The sequence below is a fragment of the Haplochromis burtoni genome, unplaced genomic scaffold (genome assembly GCF_018398535.1).
Source record: "Haplochromis burtoni strain Fernald_Lab_line unplaced genomic scaffold, NCSU_Asbu1 Contig_378, whole genome shotgun sequence".
Lineage (NCBI taxonomy): Eukaryota > Metazoa > Chordata > Actinopteri > Cichliformes > Cichlidae > Haplochromis > Haplochromis burtoni.
Genome location: NW_024582739.1, coordinates 425,472 through 445,154, shown reverse-complemented (window position 1 = coordinate 445,154; position 19,683 = coordinate 425,472). Strand labels below are relative to the sequence as shown.

General features: G+C 39.3%; 2 protein-coding genes and 1 long non-coding RNA gene across 6 annotated transcripts in view; 1 reads left to right on the top strand and 2 right to left on the bottom strand.

The window, feature by feature from the left end:
• Positions 1 to 10,667, bottom strand: part of kcnab2a (potassium voltage-gated channel subfamily A regulatory beta subunit 2a) — a 96,284-nt gene extending 85,617 nt beyond the window's left edge. For 2 of the 4 annotated variants that reach the window (XM_005943629.3, XM_005943632.3), the window contains exon 1: positions 2,434 to 2,786. The gene's annotated coding sequence lies outside the window, so the exon portion shown is untranslated. The other 2 variants (XM_005943630.2, XM_042229076.1) reach the window with 2 other exon arrangements.
• LOC121815938 lies at positions 1,383 to 6,512 on the top strand. Its single transcript, XR_006055489.1, has 2 exons — positions 1,383 to 1,902; positions 4,252 to 6,512. It is a non-coding gene; the product is annotated as an uncharacterized LOC121815938 (long non-coding RNA).
• Positions 10,668 to 10,793: 126 nt separating the features above from the next.
• park7 (parkinson protein 7) lies at positions 10,794 to 19,288 on the bottom strand. Its single transcript, XM_005943626.3, has 6 exons — positions 19,072 to 19,288; positions 18,462 to 18,563; positions 18,259 to 18,318; positions 14,076 to 14,145; positions 11,627 to 11,713; positions 10,794 to 11,248 (listed from the first exon to the last, which is right to left on the bottom strand). The coding sequence occupies exons 1-6, from the start codon at positions 19,159 to 19,161 to the stop codon at positions 11,088 to 11,090; spliced, it is 570 nt and encodes a 189-aa protein (XP_005943688.1). The 5' UTR covers positions 19,162 to 19,288; the 3' UTR covers positions 10,794 to 11,087.
• Positions 19,289 to 19,683: the final 395 nt, after the last annotated feature.

Below are 19,683 nucleotides of genomic sequence, written 5' to 3'. Positions count from 1 at the left end.
TGGAGACTGGGTTGTCTCCATACACAATTTTTCCACATTAATCCCTTGAAAGCCTGCTAGGCCCTTTAAGCTCTACCCTCAGAAAGAACACACAAACTATTCTAATTGCCATCAAGTCACAACTTTATTGACTTATACTTAGGTGTCAAAACTCGTCATTAAGAGTACAGGGAGCTCATCAAATGTCGTCTTTAAGGGGAAATGACTGAAGATATTGATTATTGTCTCTGAAAACTAGATTGTTGATTTTGCCTCCAATTGCCTCCATTAAATGTTCATCACCAAGCAGGGCTACTGACTTAAAAAAACCAAAAAAACAACTTAGATATGATTGTGAGTGTAACACCAAAATCCCCCCCCCCCCGTAGTGATTGTTAAAGATGACAAAAGAAAAAAAAGAAAAAAAATCCACATACACTCTTGATGAAATACTCAATCAGTATTTGTGTGTGATATCATCAATATTACCCAGTTTCAAACAAAATCCACCACCTCACGCTATCAACAGGACTATGGTAAAAACAGCAGAGTCACGTGAAACACCCCAAGCGGTTCTATTAGCTGAGAAAATATTTTATTATTTATATTCCTAGTTCAGTCCTCGGCAAGGTTCACATAATAGAGACATCTTTTCCTACACAATTGGATTAAAAAATATGGGAGCTAGGCAGGAGGAAAACACACCTGGTAAAAGAAAAAAAGAAAAGAAAAGAAAAGAAAAAAAAAGACATATGATAAATTTCCCAAGCTCCTGTGTCTGCATGAGTGTGACACCCACAGGAGTTCCAAAACAGGGTTAATGATGCTAGACAGGCCGCTAAATCTTAACTGCACAATGATTACTGAGCTCAGTTTACAAAACACTCCAACTGGAGCGTCCAGCAGACCAAGATGTGAAAACTGTAGAGTCAGGACCTACACTGGTGATAAGGCTGAGTGAAATGTCAGAGTTCTGCCAATGACCACCGACAGCCGTTAAGCCCATGACTGAAGATCTTACACATCTGAATCTCTCTAACACCTCTGATGCTATAATCTGCACAGGCATGTAGTTACAACTTAATGTAGATGATAGGGAAAGGTGTTGGCCTAAAAAAACATTTAAACCTCAAGGGAGTTTATTGATCTACGCTGTCTCTGTTTTAATTTGTATCTTTATAGAACAACTCCAAACATCTGCCTTTGAAATCAGCAGGTTGCAGGTGCAGCAGAACACTATAAAAGAAGCAGTGATACCTTTTTTTATGCAAACATTAACAACTATTACGAATGACATCTAATCAAAGAAATTCTGCAAAACACTGATTAATCAGTCCGCTCTTTTATCACTGGATGTCACGCAGCATTTATTTGAAAGGATGTTGTCTGAAGAATTGTTAGTAGTACTGTTTGTTGCCTCTGTCAGAGCCAATTCAAGGACATATTGCAGTCATATGCACTGCAGATATTTCAGTTAAAAAAAAAAAAAAACCCGTTTTCCTGCAATACAGCTGTACCTGCCGAGTGAAAGGACACACCACAAGAATCTGGCGTTTCTGCTCGTTACAGAGCATTCAACAGCTTACTGCACCAAACTGAAACCCTGCAGCCTGCCTCTCCTGTGCTTTCTTGTTGGACCGGAGCCCATGGCCAGGCAAGCACACATACTGTATGTGAGCGCAAACTCACACACACATGGGCATGCGGAGATCCTGGCCCACAACAATCAGCCGCAGCATGAACACCCACGCACAAACACACATTTAAATAACATGGTAACACATTCGACCAGGCACAGATGACTGTCACAACCTCTCAGCAACTCACATCACAACACTGCAAGAACAGTTAAAGCCTCGCTTCAGGGTGTTGCTCGCTGTGGCGACGGCAACAGATGGAACTGCAGCAGCAGCAGCAGGGCAGGTAAGGTGAAGAGGAATTGAACCTCCTCTGTGAATGTGCATGTGTGTTTTAGTGCAAGCCTGCACCCATGTCCTTCACGCAGACTATTTTAAGGTACTTCTTTATAAATCTTAGAACACAGCTAAGTATTTGGCTGAAATTCAAAAGGACAGAGCATGCATAAAGCATGACATTCAGACAAAGGAAAGTAATGGAGTAGAAACAGACGCAAGACAGAGTCAGACAGGGGGAAATGCATGCCAGTATAACAAGGTATGCAAAGACTGTTTTCAATGCAGCAGCAGCATTATCAACCATATTGACAAAACTGAAACAGAAAAAGATACGCTACCTTGCTAGCATATTGTGTGTCAGTGTTAAATGCTGCAGCATACAGATAGTATAGCACTTGCTCCCCTGTAGGAACAGACAAGTGCAATCATCCCGACTCTCACTGGCAGAACAAAGTGAGAGGAAAGGAAGAGGGAGAGAGAGAGAGAAACCAGAGATGTATAGCCTCAGACCTAGCGATGATGCTCTTAAAACACCCACCTCAGTCTGTTGCCGATTCCTGACGCAGTGAGCAGAACCAGGGAGTAAATGCAGAGCACAGTAGCAATGATGGAGGAGCAGCAGCCAAAAAAATCCAAGAGACTGAGCAGAAAAGCTGAGAGAGGAGAGGGAGGAGGAATGATAGAAGACTGGTGAATGTGAGATCCTGTGTGACCACGATTATGTGCCTGAGTGATATGAGCACGTATGTCTGACATGAGAACATGAGACAGAAAAAAAGTGACAAAGGACAGACAGAACAGGCACAGAGAAGAGAGACTAAAGAAAAAAAAAAAGAAAGAGACAGAAGTGACAGAATAAATGTGAGAGCCTGTAGTCACTGTGCAGAGCAGATGCGTTAAAGGAAATGCCCCTCCCTCCCTCCCCACATACACACACACACACACACACACACACCACACACGCACACACACACACACCACACACACACCACACACACACACACAGCACACACACACACACACACACACACACACACACACACACACACACACACACACAAAATCCCTTTGCACTGTCAGCATTTGAGTAAGCATGCATTCAGTGAAACAGTGAGCTGTAAATGATGCAAGATGGGCGGGTCAGAGAAAGCAGAAATCAAAGTTATGTTCATTCGAAATTCAGTGACAAGACACTATTATCTTGGACTAAGGGACCTATGGTTTCCAATTTTAAGAATTGCTCAACTCCAGTTAGCCACACAAACACACTGCTAAGTCTAGCTGACTAGTTCTATGAGGAAACCACTTTTAAATCACATCTTACAGTAACAGAACGTAAAGATATACATCTTGGAACCAAGCACCAATCACCCACCCAATATGCATGCCTTGAAACCACTTATTCACAGCTGTGCACTCTAAACCTTATGAGCAGACTGGTAACTTCTGAACACCACATCCATTTAAGAATTGACAATGTGTTATAACACATACTGCTGTTAATCAAATCCAGTGCACTTTAGCATGCATCAGCCTCCCTATTCTACTCTCCTTTATCACAGTGTGAATTTTAAAAGGTAATGTACACAAGTGCACTTTCTGAGAAACTGACCCCACCTTGCTGATAGTATTTGCAAGTAATGCTAGCAAAAATCAATGCTATAAAACCACTGCTTTCAAAAAGCAGGGATGGAAGTTTAACTTAATGTTATTGATGTTTAAACAACATTATGAAGCCATCTACCTGACTAAAAAAGAGAGAGAAAGAGTGAGTTGTGGAGCCAGACACAGTAGGTGGGGGTCAGGAAGTGAGGTTAAAGGAAGATGTTACCAGAACAAGCTTCTAATAGTGTATATTTATTATGATGTCATGGGTAATCAGGATACGTGGAGTCCTGATTGTTCAGGTTTTCTACTGTAGGGTTTGCACTGGGCACTGGTTAAGTGAACAGGTGGCTAAGCAGGTAGTTGGGCTAAGAGATGACGGCATTTGAGTGGAACACATCCCAAGTCCCATCATGTGTTTGTGACTCCTACGACGGGGAAATATCCAGTGGTATGGTATCAGCACATAGATGATTTAGTGCTTAGACAAGAAACAATAAAGACAAGAAATAAATATAAGTATAGTAGAATGGACAGTTCAAAAAGAAATTACAATTGCACTATGTCGTGCATAATAAGACTTATAATTACATTTATACTCTATACCTTACATTGTGTCACCTGAATTCCATATTCTTATATGTGTTCTACTTCTTTAGTTTGTGTTTGGCACCAGTGTGATGTTCAGACCAGCTTCCTTAGATATGTGTTAATAGATTTTCTGCCCTGTGTATGTGTTTGTGTTCTCCAGAGCCTGAGGGGACAGCTACAGCTTCACTGTTGCGCACCACTGTTCCTGGCCTTTCTCGCTGAGCCTAGGCCCAGTCACGGCATCTCCAGCTTCTGTTTCCAGCCAGACCACGGCTTCATGGCTCGCTCCTCTCCAATCATGACACCAAGCATGGTGGGATATCTGCCAGCTAAATAAATTTTCCTCTGCTCTCAGTAACTCTCAAATAATAATATCCCTTAAGCATTAATTACCCTTTGGGAAATTGATCAAAATCATGTTAGATTAAACATTTTACAAAAAGGGAGGTAGCACAGAGGAGACACACATGACCTTGAACCACCATTCTACACAGTTTCACAGACAACAAAGGCACCTCTAATCATGACCGTAGAAAATTATGTACATACAGATTCATGTTCATACTCAGTGCTGCAGGGGCTGGCTTTTTGCTGGGTATATGCCTAATGCTGTCGGCATGAAGTCTCTGTGAGAAACTCTGGAGCTTTGCCAGACAGCTGCATAAGGAAAGGGTGATGCTCTTGTGATCATGCCAGGTGCCCTCCTTACTACCAGCTGGGCAGTTTAAGAAATGTTAACTCACATAGTTCAGCTACAACAGAAGAAAGAAAAAATAAAAACAGCACAACAAATTTTCATTTCACAAAAATAAACTGCATCATTTATCTCTATCTTGTTTTTTCTGCTGGAATGTGTCACAGTTTCTTGGTGTATGGAAAAACAACCATTTAACTGGCAAATTTAAAAGGACATTGTGGTATTCTTTTAATGAATAACTCTGTAAGGTGAATAAAGCCCGGTCCATTTCAGATACTAGGAAATTTAACACCTGGGACAAGAGCTATTTTAAGAGAAGCCTGTAGTTCACTTGTTGTTATTCACACATTTAGCATGGGGTCAGACAAACAAGCTAATTATGAATCTTATCTTAAAATAATAATAATCTGCCTCTGTTTTTGCTAGCATTTCTAGCTGAACCATGCCGAGTGTATTTACATGCTGAAATTACTTTAAAATCTAGTGGGGTGTCAATTAACTACCACCATATATAGAGTTTACTTCAGCAATCTATCCAAAAACACCTGGCAACTGCTTTTTTCTTTTTTTTAAAAAAAACAAACAAACATCCATCTGCAGATGACAACCATGTTGTTTTTATTTTGAAAGTTCAGTTACTGGGGACTAACCATCCTCACTAATGTTTTATTTCTACTAGCTAGCTCCATAGACAGTATAAAAGACACCCGTAGCACCTGTGTGTAAGTAAAGCCAATATGTAAAGCTTAAACCCGCATTCAGTTGTCAATGGGAAAATGTCCCTCGCCTCTGAGCTACGTAAACACTTTCCCGATGAGTTAATGGGCTCAGTCGTTCATTTTGGTTCACAGTTTATAAAACATTACATCCATTTTGTAAATACTGGCCATCCGTTTCAGAAAAGAGGATTATGTGGGTTACGGTCACTGACCAACAACATATGACTGACAAGTCTTTAACCCATCACTGTGAAGTTTCACAGAGAAAAACTCAAATTAAACCCGACTCCTATCAGATTATCTTTCAAAAGATCAAGGTAGTGACAACGGAAATGCTCAGGTTTAAAATGGGACTTGAGAAACCAGTAGGTGATATCATAGTAGCTACTTTCATGTTGTGCCTGGCTGACTGAAAAGTTGTTGTATTAATGGAGCTCAATACCATTTTGCTTCTTCAACCATCTTGGACACTGAAGGATTGATACTTCAATCAGAGGTGTTCTAGTGCTGTCTAAATCAGTTTGTTTTTATTTTACTGTGAAACTTTGCTTTTTTTTTTCATTGAGTTAAAAACATTTTTTTTTTCAATTTCAAGATAGTTGTTATTGTTTTACTAGTAAGGTGTCACCCTTTGTGACAATTAAAGAGCAAATACACCAAAATTATTATTATTATTTTATTTTTTTTTAAAAAAGCTCCTCGCTAAGCCCCTAACCTAAAGGTGCAAGAAACCAAGCAGCAACAAAATGGACCCCTACAAAAGTAGACACTGAAACAGAATTTAATGAACTACAGCTACACAACTTTAATATTTGTGGAGAAAATGCAGACGTTCAAGTACAAATGGTTCTGAGTGGGGCTTCCAAGATGAAATTTTAAAAAATAGCACCACAGCTGAAAGTGATGCAGAGGCACATAAGTAGATGACCCTGAATAGAGATTAACCCAATTTAAATCAGGTTTTTGATTGCTGTTTAAAAAAAAAAAAAAAACAAACATTCAGTCCTCTGCAATTGGGATCAGTTACCTTGTCTTCTTGCTGGCTGAGGGGAATAAACTGCCTGGTTTATCGCTCTCATCAGCAACACTTTATGTGCACAGAAGATGTAGTGAGGGCTGCAGAGATACATAAATCAGCTGTTCCGTCTGGGCCTAAGTGGATGCATTTTCAGCAAATGGATAATGCGATGTTAACAGAGGGATCTGTGCAACAACACACAACTGATGCATAACTAGCAGGACAACATAGGACTGCACCATCAGACCTTTTCCGTATGTTTGCTCACCATAGATACAGCACACAAAAGGAATATTTAATTGACCAAACACACTGTGTGAACTAATAATGTTCCTGTTGCAGTTCAAAATCCTCTTTTGTACATTGGGTCAGGCCCATTTACTTCTGCTAACTGTATCTGACATAACGATAAGCAGAAAAACAAGGCACCAAGGATTGATGCCATGCTGGAAAAGCTTACATAGGGGCTGTTCATATAACAATATATATCGGATGACGATATAAAAACGTCTGTCGTTTCATTTTACACAATCGTTTGTTTCGTGGTGTCGCAAAATAAACTGTTTACGGCAATATTTTTTCATCGTTTTGACGGTCACTGTAGTGGCTATATTAATTTCTTAAAGTTCTCTCTTTCTCTTATATTTAATATAACCACACTACTGACGGACAAGCACCCGTTTTTATGGGTTGCGGTTAGCAACAACGATGGTAAAACCATCGCATGTCCGCTTGTTTATTTTCCACATAAACTTTTCACAATAAAGCTCAAGATCCTGTTGAGAATTTTCAAAATAAACGGAATCACGTGAAAAAGTATGCAGAGTATTGACGGATGAGAAGCAAAAAAAAAAAAAAAAAAAAGAGTCGTCAGGTGCTAAAAAAATAAACCTTAGACTCAAACGTTAGAACAGGCTTTTCCCCGCAGCAGGCCATGTAATAAATACTCACAAAGAAAACGGTGGCCGTTACAACTTATGTCTAAAAACGTGTAGTTTCATGCATCGGTTAAAACACTGGACTCCAGCTACATGACGCCCAGCTGGAAACACTAAACCTATCCGAGATTCACAGAATTTACAGAAAATATTACATTTTTTGTGATTTATATCGTTATCGGGACGATAGATGTTTTATATCGGGATATGAGATTTTGGTCATATCGCACAGCCCTAGCTTACATGTATATTTATTAAGATTAAAAGCTTATATGCTGATCCCTACTCAGAACTGAAACTTTTGTTTAAGGAAACACTAATTACATAAGAGTCGTAAGCTGAATTTTAAACTTCTGAGTTCAATCTTCTATCAACCTTTGACTATTAAGAAGAAAAAAAGCTCGAGAGTCCGGATTATCAACGAAACGACCTCTTCAAACATCATACATGTACTTCACATTTATAGATACCAACTCAGTAAATTTTCTAAATCATGTCAGTTGCAAACAAATCCCCACTGAGTAAACAACTGGGACAAAAATGTTGCTATAAACAATCTTATATTCTTTTGAATATAATGAAAAAAAATACGCCAAAATAGCAGAATACTATGTAGCTTTTTTAATTTCTTTGCAATAGAATTTTATGCAGACTTGTGCACATTTAAGTAGCCGTAACTTAATATAAAATGCACATTTTATTCAAAACTTTTAACCATTCTGTCCCAAATTGTACAATTACAAACAACTATTGTTTAGATTCCCCATTACGTTCAGTGTCCGAGCCAGACCTATCCATTTATCGCTTATGACCTTAAAAATTGTGGTTGTCTGATGAAACCATGATTGCTTGAAAATTGCCTATTACCTTTTGAAACACATCTGTAAAAACAACTCAGGCAAGAAAATTCCGTCTGTGCGAGCAGGGGAGCTAATCAGGAGATGCAAAGTGTAGCATTCTAATTGCATCATTAGCTAAACCAATGACTCAGTCACAGAGACTTCAGCCTCACCCTACCCCCATCCTGCCCTCCTCTGCCCCATCCAGAAATAGGGAGTCAAGCCTGAAGCTCTTTACTGTACCACTGCTCAAGCAGAATAATTCTAACATGTTTTGTGCAAGAGCGCAAAATGTTAACGTTCCATAAATACCCCACTGAAAAACACAGAAAATTAATGAGAATGTGCTATACAGTTTATGAGGAAGATGCCATTTAAGCACCAATGTTCATCTTCCAGGGAGTGGTAAGGATTAATTGACATTAATTGGTTTATTATGAAACACTGAAATAAAACCAATTCGATCAGGCAGACAATACAATGATGACGTCTAAACACAATGAGAATAGTCATCTAAAATGACAAAAAAAACTTTTGGAAACCGTAACCAGCAAGAGATTATCTCTAAATAAATGTTAGTCAGTGAAAAAAAGAAAGAAAAAAAATCCTCAAACTCCACAGGAAGTTGCAATGGTCAGTCAATCATGGACAGACATTGTTTACATGGTTGGCCCCTGTTGTTATTCAACAGTCGGGCAGGAAATCCAAATTGTGGGCTTATTTCAGTTGGGTAAATAGCTCCAAGAAGGTGATATATAAGCTCTAAAACCAAACTTCAGCCTGTGGTCTGCAGACCTCAAACACAGCTTATGACCTCAAATATGTAAGAAACCTAACATTAACCACTTAGCAACACAGCTCACTAACAGAAAATAACTGAAAAATGCAGAAAAATGTTAACACTGTCTCTTTTGCCTCAAACTAATGTCACCAAAAAAACATTTTAAAGTAATCAATACGTTAAACATGCAATTAGTAGTCAGCGAGTGAAATCATTTCTCATGGGGAGCCTCACACAAACACTCCTTTTTTTGATGATGTTGATTTTCATTTGATTTTAACAGTTGTTTCTCTTGAAGCACAATACCGGGAAGGAAGCCTCAGTGTCACCCTAACTTTTGTTTGGTTGTATAATAAAAGCCCATTGGATCTGCTTTTAAATGTTGATGATCTCTGAATGCTATGCTGCCGATATGCATGGAATTACTAAGAATTCGCTAAGAATCACTGCTGCTTGAAAGTGGTGTAAAAGGGAGTTTCCCTACAACTGAGCATGGAGTCTATGGAATTATAACTTGCTGTGTATTTCCTGGTTATGTAAACTGAATAAGATGGAGATGACACCTCTGGATTGCACTTTTTTTTTAAGAAATACCATGAATGTGTAATCCTGACAGGGCGTCTCTGTCAGTAAGGATCTCTGGTGAAGCAAACTCATGCTGCAAAATGCTGTAGTTTGTATAGTCATACCAATAAGTGGCAACATCAGTATCGATGGAACTTTGATTTAGAGCTCATTAAATTTCCTGTAGTCATATTTAGTTGGATCACAAGTCATGCACAACCTGGCCTGTGCCGCATTGCATTAGCTACAGTAAGCGTATGCAGCAGTCTTGACTGCGGCGGCTGCTGCTGAGGATGGAGGGCTTCTGGAGCTGACGTCTCCATGTCAGGTCACATCTGCAGAACGATCTCACAGTGTAAAGATACGTCGTTCTTCCTGTTTCAGTTCAACGCATCCCTGCACAGTGAGCAAGCAGTGGACGCGTTACCTCGGGCAAACGTTACTCTGCCCGGCCAATTTGAGACGGTGATGTCAATCCATTATGGCTTTATAGATCGCCGCGAACTTGAGGCTCACCACTCACCACACTCAGCAGGCTAATCACGGCTAACAAAGTAAGTCCTAGTTGCAAACACCCACTCTTTAAATGATGTAACCTTTGTCCGGTATGCTGCTGTGTAATTAACGTGCCGGAGAAATCTTAATTTCGACACCCGCGGTGGCTAGTTAACGTGATTAATGTGGTGTAAACTGCGTTTATATTCGTAAATAAAATATTACAGTTACAAAGCACATTCCCGGAGAACGTTATGGTTAACAGGAGTCGGAATAACCCGCAAAACACTTGAAAGAAAACCCAAACGCTCCTACCTTAGGCGAAATCCTCCTCTTCCTTTTTGACTGTATGAAGACTCTCCGGATTTTGTTGCTCTGACACAGCTACCACGCGCTACATCAAAGCCCCGCCCTATCGGCTGCGGCCGAGAAACCATTCGCCGTTTAAAACACAACTGCATTTAGGTCCACGTTTCTCATTGGCCAGAGTGCCTGTCAATCAATTCGGATTCCGCTTCCCGCGTTCTAACCAGCGCTCACAATACATTACATTATGCAGCCTATATTTAGGTGTCAACATGCACTGCAGGCATGTGAAATCTACAGAGTGACCTCCAGTATTAATAAACAATGGAATAACAAGAGCAGAGATTCATCACACTTGTCCTTTAATGACAGGCATTGCCATACAGCAGTCAAAATAACAGGGAAGCAGTTAGTGGAAATTAGCTACAATATAACAGTGATTATTATCCATATTGTTACAGTGTCATTGGCAACTTATGAAAGGCAGAGGAAGACGATAACCTTTCGCAACAGAATGTTTTCTCAATAGCAAGTCCTGAATCTCGATGCCAGCTATAATGGATTAGCAGTCTCAGCACTGCACTGTCAGACTTTTATGGGCTGTGTTGTTTGCAGTCTTGCAAGAAAACATAGCTACAGTCAGTCTTTCATAATAAGAGGACTCTTGATTTGAGCTGCAACCTCAGCCCCCATAAGTTCCTCTACAATCGTCAGGGCAAACTCAAAACTCGTTCCTGGCCCACGGCTGGTGATGTAATGTCCATCCTTCTGTACTCGAGCCTCTGAATATTTATAGTGGTCTAAAAAAAGAAAGAGCAACACCATAAGGATTATGACAATATGACAGCTTTGAGCTACAAACCGAAAGTCACACATGTCATGATGTTACAGTGAACTATGAGAATGTAGACATGGTCACAATTTCAGCCATTTCTAGTATGTTCTGTCAAATTCTTGTATTGCTTTTCACCTCTGAGTGGTGTGCTCTTCTACTGCAGAGTGACACGATTCTCTATAGGCAAGAAAGCGCTAGTATAGCACCATCTGCTGCCCTTTACAAATACACACACCTCCTCCTGTTCTCTTCTGAGTTTCAGCACTAAATATCAAAAGCCTCTAGCAGTACATGAAGTCACAGGTTTCTGTTTTTGTTGTTTTTGGGTTTGTTTGTTTTTTACCTCCAGCCATCATCTTCTCCTTCATGGCAGGATGTGTAGTCACTGTGCTGCCGAAGCCAATGCCATGTGCCAGAAGAGCAGTGGGACCTGCAGAAGGGCAAAGCTGTGTAAGGTTCATTTAACAGCTTCCTGTTAGAAAGTGACACTAAAGACCGTGTTCAGCTGCTTGTGTCGGTCCTCGTTTTCATCTTTATGCAGTTCAAAGAATTCAGAGTCAAGAGTAAACTAAGCAAAAGGCTGCATCCTCAAACCTCCCCTTTCAAACTCAATGGAAAATGTTTACAGTAACAAGAAAATGCAAATACACAACATGATGCATTTTACCTTATGGATTTCAGTTGCTAAATCAATGACAGACTTGCAAAGTATGCGATTATAACACTGTGTCCCAAAGGTATCCTTAACTGTACCATTTTTCTAAGTATATCTACATATAGTATATGGTTTCAGCCTCTCGCCAAAGACTTTGAGCCACATTGAGAAGAGAGGTAGGAGAAAGAAAGACATTGACTGCTGCTGCATTAACTTTGGTAATGCCCTACCACTGCAGTGAGCTCATCCAAAAACTGTTAATAAATAGAAAGTTATTGATTATGCTCCTTGGCTGCCTTCCCATGCAGTCTAAAGATTGCACTTCTCCCTGGCACAACAGCAGTCTGCCAGTTAGAGCCAAGCTACTCCTGTTACACACAGTCCCCACCCAGAGGACAGCAGTCTGTGTCTCAGAAGGTCTCTCTCTCCCAGGAACCGCAAGGCAGAGAAAAGTGTGAGGATTATGATGGCTGTTTTATAAATTGTGTATTTATATTTGGGGACCTCTGTTACATCCATGTGTCACTTATTAGCTCAAAATAGAAGTATATATATAAGATACATTTGTCCTGTTTCTTTTGTTTGGTGCATTATTACTCCAATTTTCAATCAAGTCTTTATTTTTTTTTTTATTAATTAACTTTTTTTCATGTGTCAGGATAATAACTGGCAGTTTCATTAAACTGTATATTCCTGTGAGGATTTCAGTCATTTCTAGGACACCCTCAATCCACTTTGCCGCATTGGTCCCCTGTTCCCGTTCGAATTGTCCTTCCTGCGTCCTTTCATCTGTCAAAGAAAATGTCACCTCTTCTGGGTGCACTTGGGGGACACTTCTTAATCAAAACCTCACCCTTTGTGAATGGGGTTTGCAAATTTCCATAAATTAATGGAGCAGGATATTTATAATTGGTGTATATTTTTCAAGATCTGGATGAAATGCATGCTCTTTTTAGGCTAAATCCACTTACTAAAATGTTCGGAAATGACGTGTGAAATGACGTGTGAACCTACCAAACCTCCATCATTTCCTAATCCCATTTGCCAGTGCAAAACTAACTTGATGAACCTAAAACCAGAGTATCTTTGTAGATGAGAATTTTTTTATTATTAATTTTTGTCGTCAACTGTTTTGATATATTTTGGAAAAGTGTGCGCATTATTATTTTTTTGTTCAACTACACCATAGCACAATGATCACATTTATGACCACAACATCTTACAAACCCTGCGATCAGTATGTATCTGTTTCCATCACTCTTGAACCTTCCTTGGCTCCTCCAACAACAACAACACTTTCTTTTTGCCATGTAAAAATGCCAAAGTTAAGGCCATTACAAAATGAGCGTGATGCCAAAAGACAACAAAATTCAACATTTTTCAGAAGCAAATTTGCAAATACTTCATCCTCAAAAAACACACTGTGAAAAAACTGAGGTCAGCGTCAAGCGATGAGAAGCTGTTCCCGATGTTTCTAAATAAGAAAAGGAAGAAACCGATACTGGTTTCATCCACTTCTCAAGACAAGGCAGCAGCAGGGAGAATTTCATGGTTTGACCCAGAGCAGCGTTTAGCTGCATGTCTGAGGTAAAATCGTATTATTTCACTATTTCCATATCATTGTGTATTCAATACCAGTGGACATTTTGAGCTGTGTTTGCATTTGTTTACAAATGCATTGTTCTGATTAATCATATCAGTTTATTCACACACAAAAATTGGAAGAAATCTTATGGAAGAAAATAAATGCTGCAAATTTAGTCAGCCAAATTACACGGTCCATATAAACAGCTGTATTAAGAATACATGAGTCTGAAGAATATTTTTAACGCACAAAATATGTGCACGAATTGCATAATCTGCAATTTAAGAAGAATTCTGTCTTTGCCTTTTTTGGATTGAGGCATTTTCCTTATGGCAAACAGCTTTTAAATGTTAAGATTAGACTTTAAACCAATCAATCTAAAGGCAGCACCAGTCTGTGTGATCAACATTTAATTTTTATTGATTATCTAAAGTAAAACATTTGCTTATTGCCTGTTGAAGCTTTAACCCACAGAGAGTGACCTCAACTCAAGGTTGGTCCTGTGTAATTATGTAATTATGACTTTGTTGTTGTCGTTTCCACAAACTGTACCTGCACAGATGGCTGCAATCAGGCCTTTTCTGCCATCTTGATCTTTCAGCACCTCCTTCACAGCAGGAGACTGCAAGAGAGAGTAAAAACCAGATGCACAGTGAGTCACTTGCAGTCCATGTGGTTCCACTGAGTATATGCTGACTTTATTATAATCACTGAGATAAGCTGACAATATTTAAAAAACACTCGACACATACAGAGCTACCCAGCAAAAATAAAAACGAATAATATAATGCATCCATCAGATAAATATGATTCGTATATCAAAACTCATATTGTGCATTAAATTTCTTTTTTTTTTTTTTAAAAGACAGAATCTGTCAATTTCTTGGCCATTTTCTCATCAAATTCTAAAGCCTAAAATGTGTGTGTGTTGTTGTTGTTTTTTTTTAAATATAAAATCACTTAAAAGAAGAAAAACACAATCGCAACAAATTCCTATCTTGACTCAAGGCTTATTCATCTTCCATTTATCCAATCTACAGAGCTATTTTTGCTTTTCATGATTACAGAGAGGCTGTAGCTGATCCCACCACACACTGGACAGATATCTAAAATCTGAACCAGAGCATAAATTCAATAGACTTGTCCATTAAAAATCCTTGATTTAGTGTAAACTAATGTGGTTATTTACCATATTATTTATACAATACAAATACAAAATCTTGTAATATATGCTTCACTGAGTATTTACAAGAACAGTAAAAATATGGATCTCTTTAATCTATTTAAATCTATTTCATTGGCACATTGGACAAGCAGTTAATACAAAAAACCCAAATTCTTCTGATATAACAATATAAATGCAAACACCAACTGATGCTCTCCACATCCAGCTGGATGGGATAACATGAAACCTGAACACATCTGAAACACACATGGTTCAGTTCATACTATACAAGATCGATGAAGGCCAGCGTATTACACGGATGAGTATTCAGGAGGAAAAAATTGCCATTTCATCACAGAATGACAACAATCTCTAACAGAGTTCAGGAAACATAAGTAATGCAGCTCACTGTGAGTTACATTACTTGTCTTTAGTGACTTACAAAAAAGGACACTAGTGACATTTCTGATGATACAGAAAAAAAAAACATTTTATTGATGCCGACGGCTCAAAGGCAGCAGCATTTATAAGTATAAGTAACTGAAGGGCATTTCCCATCCTCCTTTTCTGGTGACCTAATCTGAAGTGTGATTCTACTGAAACAAGGTGCCAGCAGCAGCAACATTATAGTGCAACAGCAGTAACACACCATGAGTCAATTATAAGCACAAATGTAGCCTCGGTACTGTTTTCTCTGGAAATTTTAAGTAAAGTTTAATATGCCTGCTTCACACTTTAGTTTCACAACAACTACCTTAGCCATGAAACTCTTCAAGAGCTCTACAATACTGTCACATAATCAAACTGAAAAATACTTCTGCCTGGGCTTTTCCACCACATAACCACATCAGTAAATTCCAATCAACGTTTTCTCTTCCTGTCATATGAAGCGCAGTTAGTGATGCTTGGTTGAGTCATTAATTTACTTTTGAGTCACAACATCACCTGGTATATACCACACTGGAGTGGTTAAGTGGTGAAACATGCTTATTGTTTCCACCTTTGGGGGGAACAAAATTCTTTGTGCATATTTTCTAAAGTATTGAGCTTTTTTGAAGGTTACTTTTTGAAGTGAGCTTTTTTTTTTCTTTGAAAAAGTTCCCTTTTTAGGAATTAAATCTTCATTAGCGGCTGACATGGGGCTCCTGCTCTCAGAAAATGCCCAGTCTTTTTGACGTGTATGCTATGGAACATAAAGGCATGGCATTGCTAATAGCACTGATGTCATGCTTTGACGCTGACATAACTCACATAAAATTTACACTAGTGTTATTGCAGATGATATGATATGGCACAGCCCTGCCATGTTCTGGAGACATTTTTGATGCTGGTATGGAGATGCATGGCCTAAGTGCAACCAATTTCTCAATGGTGTGACTAAAAAAAAATCCTAGGTCGCAATAGTGCAACCAGCCGTTCAAGTAAAAAAGAAACATCTCCGCAACTGTGAAAGTCTCCGTGTGGTCAACAACAGATACACGTTATGCCCATATGGTGGTCTAAACCAATCAGAGATAGTCAAGGGTGGGACCTCTCTGATTGGCCGTGGTAAAGATATTCAAAATTCAAATTCAAATTCAAATTTTATTTGTCACGTACACAGTCGTACACAGTCATACACAGTACGATATGTAGTGAAATGCTTGGACAACTGCTCGTGACCTAAAGAAAACAAAAAAAGGAAAGGCTATGAATAAGATAGGAAATAAATATGAAAAATTAAAAAGGGTAAATTTAACTAGGAAGGAATAAAATATAAATTAAGGTTAAAAATGAAATAACTGTACAACACAAATTAGAATGAAGGGTAAATTTAACTGGGAGAATAAGATAAAATATATAAATTAAAGTTGAAAATAAAATAACTGTGCAACAAAATACACAATACACAATATAGAACTATATAAGAATGTATGAAGAAATCTAAATATAAATAAATATATACACAATAACAGCAGCTGTACAAGTATTAACCGGAAATGAAGAATATAGTGACCAGTGTTGTGCAAAAACAAAGTCCAGAAAGTCCAGTGTGTGTGTAAGAACCATATGTGTGGGTCAGTACTGTGTGGTGGTGTGATTGAGAGACCGTATCGCTCCTCCTCAGTCTCTCTGAGGACCAACACAGTAGGCCTACGTGTGTATGTTTGAAAGTGCAGGCGGATAGAGAGACGTGAGTAGCCTAGGTCTGATAGAAGTAGTAGATGTAGCTGTGGGTAATGAGAAAAGATGAAAAGAACGATTGAAAACTTTCTTGTTAAGCTAAGGCCTGATCCATTCGAAACTGATAGCCAGTGCTCTGACACAGAGCCATCAACCTCTCAGGTTGTGTCTAACACTGGTCCGGAGATGGCATCAGATAATGAGCCACATATGAGCGACTCTGAGCCAGAGCCCACTGAAAGTCAAAGGGGGAAAGTGTATAGATTTTGAAGAGAATGGCTTGACCAGTTTCCCTGGCTAAGATACAGTAAGGCTGACAACATGATGCACTGCATTTACTGTGGTGTAGTGGCGGGCCCTGCATTTACTTGGTATCAGATCAATACCAGAATTTGCAGTATAACAGAACACTACTCTGTGTTGAATGAGAGAAGAAGTTGGCAGGACAATTCCTAGCCACTTTTCTACATGTGAGTCACTTCCTTGTTTGCACACATTTTTGTTGCCACCTCTTGTGAACATCAGGTAGACCTTTTAAATAATATCCTAAATATCCTTCAAACTGTGAGTCAGTACTAGGCTTGCTGTATGCTCATTCTAAACGCCGTGTGTGTTAGTTCCCCTGTTCCCCAATTAGCGTCTAACCGGCAAAAATAATCGTCCTACCGCTGCCAAATATTTGCAATTTTAGTAAAAAAATGTTATTGTGATACTATGAAAACAAGATAACATTTCTTGCACATGCATATAGCTAAAAAGAAGCAACTGCATTTCTTTGGATACAATTATCGATTTACAAATCTAGAATGGTCCCAATACTGGAATTTTGGCACCGCAGCAGAGAACTTAAATCCACGAAGGTGGTGATATCAATATGAAACTTAATCTGACAAGGTGGTATTAACTGAGGACCCAAGTGTGTGAGCTAACGGAAAGAGCGTATGCGTTTAACAGTGGATTTATACTTGTGCATTAAATCTATGCCATAAGTACGCAGTGACCTGAAAGAATGTACAAAGAACTTGAAAAACCCGAGGGGAAAATATGTTTGCCTATGAAAAAAAAACAATAACAACAACATAACAAGATTTTACTTGTTTCTTTTGTCACTGGCACCACATATAAAACACCAGGACACAATCACAAGACAATAAAACACATGATGCACCACACACAAGCAGAACCATTTGTGTAGGTTACATCATAGACTATACAGAAGATTCAGTTTAGACATCTTAATCAAACATAAGACTGATGAACCTTTAGAAACAAATTGTTTCACACTTTTCACTGTCAGTTATTTAGTCCTAATGTTTAGGCAAACTCAAGCATTTTAACTTGTTTTTATTCTTAAGTCATTTCCAAAAAAAATTTTAACTGTAAAAACTGACCCTCTCCCCATCTCACCTCTGCCAGATTCTGGGCTCCTGGCATTCCTCCTGGTAGCAGGACCACATCATAAGGGCCCTAGAGGGGGGAGGGGGGGGGAACCATCAACACTAACATTTTTCCAATAATAAAGACATACAAGCATATAATATAAGCATTGTAAATAACGCTTTTTTCCCCCTTCTTGTATGTAATGTTAGCAGGTAGTTGCTGAGCCTCACCTGTTTCCTCGCCTCCTCCAGACTGGCATCAGGACAAATGACAACGTTTCTGCTACACTGGACTGGTTCTTTGCCGGTAAGACCAGCTACCGTCACTGCTATCTACATGTTTGGGCAGTAAAAGAAAAAAACAACAACAACAGTGCATCATTATCCTAATGGTTCAATGTGGCATTTTGTCTTCACTGGCTGACGTAGACTTTTATTTTGAAAGATATCAAATGGCGGAGATGTGCAACGACGCTGGACTTTGACATTTAATTTGGCCTCTGTCTGCACTCACTAGTAAGGTTATGAGTCCGTCAACCATTAGCAGACAACCCCAAAATAGCTGACTGAACACTTAGCTTATGCGCTTAAATAACCTGGAATATGCAAAGGGGAAAAATTGCTAAGTTAGATCGACAGTGTTAGCAAGCGTTAACTTTAGCACATGATAAGTGCGTATGTAACCCTTATCAAGATATCAGGCTGTTATAACAGTCTTCACAGGCTGATATCTTAACAATGGTGCCACCAATACTGTTGTGAGTCGACTGAAGCGGGGTCTAATTTTTATGGCCGCTAACAGGCTAATTTGCTAAATGCTAACATATAGCATGTTACAAACCCCAGCTCTGCGCATAATATCCACGGGAATAACAGTTTCCATCTCCTCTGCGCCTTTAGACAGGATTACTAACGCCCTCTTTCCTGCCATGTTAGCTTGCAGCTCTGTACTGCTAGGTGCAAAGACGCTAACTTCTGTTTCCAACTTCCAGAAGCAACCTGCACGCACTGCGAGTTTGACATGAGGGTTGCCAGACTGCGCGACACTATCCCCCTTCCTAGACTGCGGTCCGTGCCTATTCTACTGGCACCTGCAAGTATGTGAATTAAAAAAGTAAAGTAGTTACTTTTGAAAATAGATTATTTTATTGTTAGTAGGATTTTGCAAACAAATATATTTTGCACAAGAACAGGACCTGCATAGCATGTCACTGTACCACTCCAGCGCATAACAGCAGGGTGCAAGACGCTAGCAGACAGGGCATACATAACAAAGAGGCTGGCATAGTGTACAGGAACATCTGTGCTCAGTATGGCCTGCAAGTCCTGAGGTCGAAATGCTGTACGCCCCCTCGAGTGGTTGAGAATGAGCAAGTTGAGATCCTGTGGGACTTCTAGATACAGATGGACAAACTAGTGATGGACATAACCAATCGGACATAGTCGCGGTAGA

Coding starts and splice junctions, on each gene's coding strand:
- park7 (XM_005943626.3), bottom strand. CDS start 19,161: ATGGCAGGAAAGAGGGCGTTAGTAATCCTGTCTAAAGGCGCAGAGGAG. Junction 11,714..14,075: donor GATTGCAGCCATCTGTGCAG/GTACAGTTTGTG, acceptor GCCCTTCTGCAG/GTCCCACTGCTCTTCTGGCA. Junction 11,249..11,626: donor GGAGAAGATGATGGCTGGAG/GTAAAAAACAAA, acceptor TTCTTTTTTTAG/ACCACTATAAATATTCAGAG.